Source organism: Anolis sagrei, chromosome 3 (genome assembly GCF_037176765.1).
Source record: "Anolis sagrei isolate rAnoSag1 chromosome 3, rAnoSag1.mat, whole genome shotgun sequence".
NCBI lineage: Eukaryota > Metazoa > Chordata > Lepidosauria > Squamata > Dactyloidae > Anolis > Anolis sagrei.
Genome location: NC_090023.1, coordinates 93,503,484 through 93,509,483, shown reverse-complemented (window position 1 = coordinate 93,509,483; position 6,000 = coordinate 93,503,484). Strand labels below are relative to the sequence as shown.

Here is a 6,000-nt window from a genome sequence, read left to right as displayed (position 1 = left end):
TGTGTTCCGATATACACATTTAACTTCAGAACATCTTTTGCTTACTCTCTCTGGGCCCTAGCACATAGCCATATAACCCAGAATATCAAGGCAGGAAACCCCACAGTATCTGCTTTGAACTGGGTTATCTGAGTCCACACTGCCCTATATTCCAGTTCAAAGCAGATATTCTGGGTTATAAGGCTGTGTGGAAGGACCCTCTCTGTCTTGCCTTTCCCTCCTCTCTCTGGGCCTTTCCATACAGTCCCAGAATACCAAGAATACCAGAATACCAAGGCAAGAAATCCCACAGTATCTGCTTTGAACTGGGTTATCTGAGTCCACACTTCCATATATTCCAGCTCAAAGCAGATATTGTGGGATTTCCTGCCTGTGTGGAAAGGCCCTGGGTTATCTGTGCCCACACTCAGATAATGTGGGAATTTCAGCCTTGATATTCTGGAATACAGGCCTGTGTGGAAGGGCCCTCTCTTCTCCTTCCAGGACCTCTCTTGTTTGAAACTTGGGGTCTGCTTGTATGTTTCCAGGACTTGTTTGTAACTTGGGGCCTGTCTGTATGTTTTCAGGTCTTGTTTGTAACTTGGGGACTGGTTGAATGTTCTCAGGACTTGTGTAGTTTGTAACTTGGGGACTGGCTGAATGTTCTCAGGACTTGTCTTGTTTGTAACTTGGGGCCTGCCTAAATACTTTGGAGGCCACTTTGTGTTCCCCTCAGCGCGCCTCCTCCTCCTCCTGCTGCTGCTGCTGCTTCCAGCTCCGAGGGCGGGCAGGCGAGCCTAGGCGGGGCCCCGTTTCCCTTCCTGCCTGCCTGCCTCCCTCCTCCCTTTCGCGGCCTGCCTGCCTGCCTGCCTGCCTGCCTTCCTTCCTGAGGAGAAAAGGGCGGAGCGAGAGGGAAGATGGCGGGGCTAGGCGCCGACGGGATGCGGCGGAGGGAGCCGACGGGGCGGCGAGGCTGAGCGGACAAAGAGGAGGCCGCGCTGAGGGAAAGCAAGGGAGGAAGGAAGGAAGGGCGGGCGGCAGACTCGGAGGCCTGGGCGGCGGCGGAGGGGGAGGACGATGAGCGCGGCGCAGCGGCGTCGCTGCTGCTGCTGCTGCCCGTGCCTCCCCCGCCGGAGCCTCCCGGCTCGCTCTCCCCGCTGAGTCCGGGCTGGAGGCGGCCGGGGCGCGGGGAAGTGCAGGCCCCGCGGCCGGAGGAGGAGGAGGAGGAGGCGGGAGGAGGAGGCGGCGCGGCGGAGGAGGCGGCGGCGGCGGGGCCATGCCGTGGCTGAGCGGGGGGCGGCGGAGGAGGAGGCAGCAGCAGCCGCAGGCGCAGCAGCAGCCCCCGGCTCAGCCCCAGCAGCAGCAGCAGCAGCCCCAGGCCGGCATGGGACAGGCAGGCGGCGGGCAGGCGCTCTCGGCGGGGGCCGGAGGGGCCGGAGGCGGAGGAGGAGGCGTCGGCGCTGGGCCTCGCGGCCGGGAGAGCTCGGAGCTGCCTTTGCCCGCCGGCTGGGAGGAGGCCCGCGACTACGACGGGCGCGTCTTCTACATCGACCACAACACCCGGCAGACGTCGTGGATCGACCCCCGGGACAGGTCTCGCTCGGCTCTTGCTTGCCCTCCTCTCACTCTCCCTCCCTCCCTCCTCTTTTCCTCACCTTTTCTTCCCTCTTTCTCTGGCCTTCTTTGACTCTTTTCTTTCTCCACCCTCTCTCCTCATTCTTGCTCCACCTCTCCCTTCATCTTTCCCCTCTCTTTACCCCTCCTTTTCCTCTCTACCACTCTTGTCCACACACATCTTCTCTCCTTTCTTTTCTCCCCTTCTCTCTATCCTTTCCCCCTTTCACTCTTTCTCCCTACTCACTCTCTTCTCTTTCTTCTCGTTTCCTGTATTCTTTTTCTCTTTTCACACTCTTCCTCTCCTCTTTCTCCCCATCACTCTTTCCGTCCCCTTTCTTCTCCCTCTTTCTCTATTTTTCTCTTTCTCTCCCCCTTCTCCTCTTCCCTCATTTCCCCCCTTCTGTCACTTCTCTTTCCACCTCCTCTTCTTTCTCTCCTAACCACATCTTTCACCCTCCTCTCTCTCTCTTCTCCTTCCCCCCCTTTCTCCCCTAATTTTCTATTCTCCCCTCTTTCTCTCTTCTTCTCTTTCTCTCCCCTTCTCCATCTCCCCTTCCCTCATTTCCCCCCTTCTGTCACTTCTCTTTCCACCTCCTCTTCTTTCTCTCCTAACCACATCTTTCACCCTCCTCTCTCTCTCTTCTCCTTCCCCCCCTTTCTCCCCTAATTTTCTATTCTCCCCTCTTTCTCTCTTCTTCTCTTTCTCTCCCCTTCTCCATCTCCCCTTCCCTCATTTCCCCCCTTCTGTCACTTCTCTTTCCACCTCCTCTTCTTTCTCTTTTATCCACATCTTTCAGCCTCCTCTCTCTCTTCTCTTTCCCCCTCCTTTCTCTCCTCATTTCCTATTCTCCCCTCTTTCTCTCTTCTTCTCTTCCTCTGTTCTCTTCCTCTCTTCCCTTTCTCTCCTTCTCTCCCCCTCATCTTTGCCCATCTGTCACCTCTCTTTCCCCTCCTCCTCTTCTCTTTCTCCTCCTGTCCACATCTTTCAGCCTCCTCTCTCTCTCTTCTCCCCTTCTTTCTCTCCTCTTTTTCTGTACTCCCCTCTTTCGCAGTTCTTCTCTTTCTCTTTTCCTCTTCTCTCTTTCGCTGTTCCCTCATCTTTTGCTTTCTGTCACCTCTCTTCCCCCTCTTCTTCTTCTCTTTCTCCTCCTATCCACATTTTTCAGCCTCCTCCCTCTCTTTGCCTCCCCTTCCTTCTCTCCTCCCTTTCTCTGTTCTTCTCTTTCTCGTTTAAGTAATTGTTTACAGTGATATGTTTTAATTATATAATTTTGAAGTATTTTATATGTACCCAAGGCATTGACTTGTGCCTTTGTTGTGAGCTGCCCTGAGTCCTCTTCAAGGTGAGAAGGGTGGGATATATATGTGGTAAATCAATCAATCAATCAATTAATAATCTTCACCTCCTCCTTCTCTCTGTTCTTCTCCCCCTTCCTCATCTTTCCCATTCCTTCCCCCCCTCTGCCCCCCCCTGCCGCACCTCTTTCTCTTTGGGCCCTTCCATACAGCTATATAACCCAGGATCTCAAGCAGATAATCCACAATATCAGCTTTGAACAGGGTTATCTGAGTCCACACTGCCATGTAATCCAATTCAGCGTCAATTTTATACAGCTGTGTGGAAGGGGCCTTCTCTTGTTCATCTCTCCATCTATTCTTTTTCTCTTCCCCTCCCTGTGCCAAAAACCTCTTTGCAGCCTGCCAACATTTTGCACCCACCTCCTTTTCTTTCATTCAAGCCATCTTTCTCTGAACTAGTGGTTCTGAATTTGGGAAAAACACAACAAAACCCAGACCTCTGATCCTCTTTGTTGGAAGAGCATCCCAGGCCTTGAAATCTACCTTTTGTTGTTGCTCTTGCTCTTCAGAGCCCTTCCAGACAGGCCCTATATCCCAGTATCTGATCCCAGGTTTTCTGTTTCTCCCAGATTATCTGGCAGTGTGGACTCATATAGTCCAATTTAAAGCAGAAAACCTGGGATCTGATTCTGGGATATAGGGCCTGTCTGGACTGGTCCTCCCTCTTGTATGAAAAGGAGGCAGCTTCTTTCAATCTCTCTGTAACTTAGGGAAGTTAGATTTCTAGTGGTGTGTATGGAACATAAAGGAATTTGGTGTTCAGACTCGGTTCCCATCCCCAAGACATCTCATTGTATACTACACATATGCGCATATTGTTCAGGTATTCCAGATTTTTAAAAGAATCTAAAAGACATGTGGTCCCAAACATTTCAAAGTCTCAACCTGTAGCTCACTATTCTTTTTCAAATGAGGTGAGCATGTTTTGAATAACATCCCAGGCAGTCAGATCTTTTGAGCTCCTTTCACTTTTAACATTTAGGAACCTCAATGCTAAATTTACCTGCAATGGAAACAGTTTCTGACTTATGTTTATTGCTGATTTCTGTCCTCTACATTTTGAATCTTGGGGGAAACATGTTTTGATCTGACCAGAGGTTGCCTTTGTTTTCTGTTATATCTCAGTATCTTATTGTACTGTCTATTTATTATCTTGATTCTCCTGTGTAAAAACAGACTGAAAGAAAAATCTAAATTATCTGTCTACGGAAATGTCATTCCCTTTGTGCTGTGGTGGCATTTTGGTGTTTTGGTTTTTTTTAAGAAAGCTTTAGTGATATAAATTAGCATCAGCCATGTAATCTATGTTAAGAAGGGATATCCCTGTGTTGCCATGCTGCTTTAAAACTGACTTAACTTTTCCTAGTTGTGCATGTTTACTGTACTGTATGATTAGAGAATTGCTTTGTTCATTGAAAAAGGTGTTAACACACACATATACACATACATATTTTGTGTATATATTTGTTTAATGAGTTGGATTGTAGTTTACAGCTTAGAAATTTCTGTTTTTGGGGGGGAAAGTTATTTTCTCAGGCTGTCCTCTTTATGTACATTGTTTGAAACCAGTTCCTTTCAAAAGTAAGATTTACTGTTCAGTAAGCATGCATGTAATTGTGCTATTCGTTGTTTAAGTGTGACATTTAAACCTACATAGTAGTTGTACTAGTGAAAAAACAACCCAAAACACTGTCTCTGTGGAGTTGTCAACCTACTGGATTGAATTCAGATGTCAGAAAGCTACCTATCCTTCTGAACGGCCTTTGTGGTTGAGTGAATATAGCATTGAACTTGGAACGGAGATGGGTTAAACTGCATTTCAGCCATGGACTTGAAAAGAGTAACAATGGTTCAGTTTCCCATGCCTAAACACTGGAAATAGGAACGTGCTGCTGGAATGTTGTGAGGAGGAACGAGATAACGTTAAGCATGTAAAGTTCTATAGAAATAATTACCTGTAAAAACACAGTGATTAGAAAACTGTAGTGGATGAAATAATGCAGTGTTTATTTTTGCAGTCTTTGACACTAATCCCATGAAAACACATGTTCAGATTTTCATTCATAGGCATGGTTGGAAAGTTTGCATTAATGCTGAGAAGGCATGTGTGAATTTTTGTAGGATGAAGGTCTTTTTGTTTCTGGATACATTCTGTATTTAAAAACTTCCATCCTGTTTAGTTCTATTGTTTTTGAGCACTTAAAGGAAAAGAAAACAAACAAGGTATGTGGGCCAGAAGTGTGTTTTGTAGACTGCTTCCATGTATCTTATTCAGTGGGATGCACCCACTTTTTCTACATAGGACAAGAGATACATGCAAATGGCAGTACAGCTGACTGAAAGGGAGCTTTGAACATGAGTGTATTTTATGATCGGTTTGAGAAATAGGATAAATTATACTGCCCTCCTTTTGATGTGCAGACTGGGTGGTGGTACTGTTGAAACTTGCCTGAGTGTGGTTTGGTGGTGAACTTCAGGGGTTATTAAAAGAGAGACAAAGTTTTAAGGATTCTACTTCCCAAACCCTTTCAAGTTTTGACATCTAGGGTGGAGAAGTGTTTGTGGGTTCTTTCCTTCCTGTCCTCCTGCCATCCCGCCATTTATTTACATTGAAACATGAAGAGTAATGAAGAAAAAGCCTTCCTGACATTTCACAGGTGTCCCTTAGGTCTTACAGCTTTCCCAAAATCGTTTTCAATAGCCTTGGGGATTTTGCTAGTCCTAATTCCGGCATGCTGCAATTTGATTTCTTTAACTTGGGTGAAGAAGAAACCAAAGTGCTGTTCTCCCATATTTAACTTTGAGCAGCAATGAACATTCAAGGTAGCCTTTGGTTATATCTTTTAGAAGCATGCCACTCTCAGCTGGTAGACCTTTTTATCCTATGTTGCATTGTTTTAACAATCTCCGTGGCTCTGTCTTTCTCAGTCTTCTTACCTGCCAGAACATTCCTTGCATATTTTTAATCAGGGAAGGTTTTTCTATGCTTTTTTCCTTCTACATTGAGCTCCCTCAGAAATTGTTCTTGGCCTGCCCCACTAGATA

General features: G+C 47.2%; 1 protein-coding gene across 2 annotated transcripts in view; it reads left to right on the top strand.

Annotated features, from left to right (window-relative positions):
• Positions 1-1,233: 1,233 nt before the first annotated feature.
• Positions 1,234-6,000, top strand: part of WWC3 (WWC family member 3) — an 84,571-nt gene continuing 79,804 nt past the window's right edge. The window contains exon 1 of one of the 2 annotated variants that reach the window (XM_060769936.2): positions 1,234-1,572. In XM_060769936.2, coding sequence (XP_060625919.2) covers positions 1,256-1,572 — 317 coding nt within the window. In that variant the 5' untranslated portion in view covers positions 1,234-1,255. Of the gene's footprint in view, positions 1,573-1,753; positions 2,940-6,000 lie in introns of those variants that run through there. The other variant, XM_060769937.2, reaches the window with a different exon arrangement.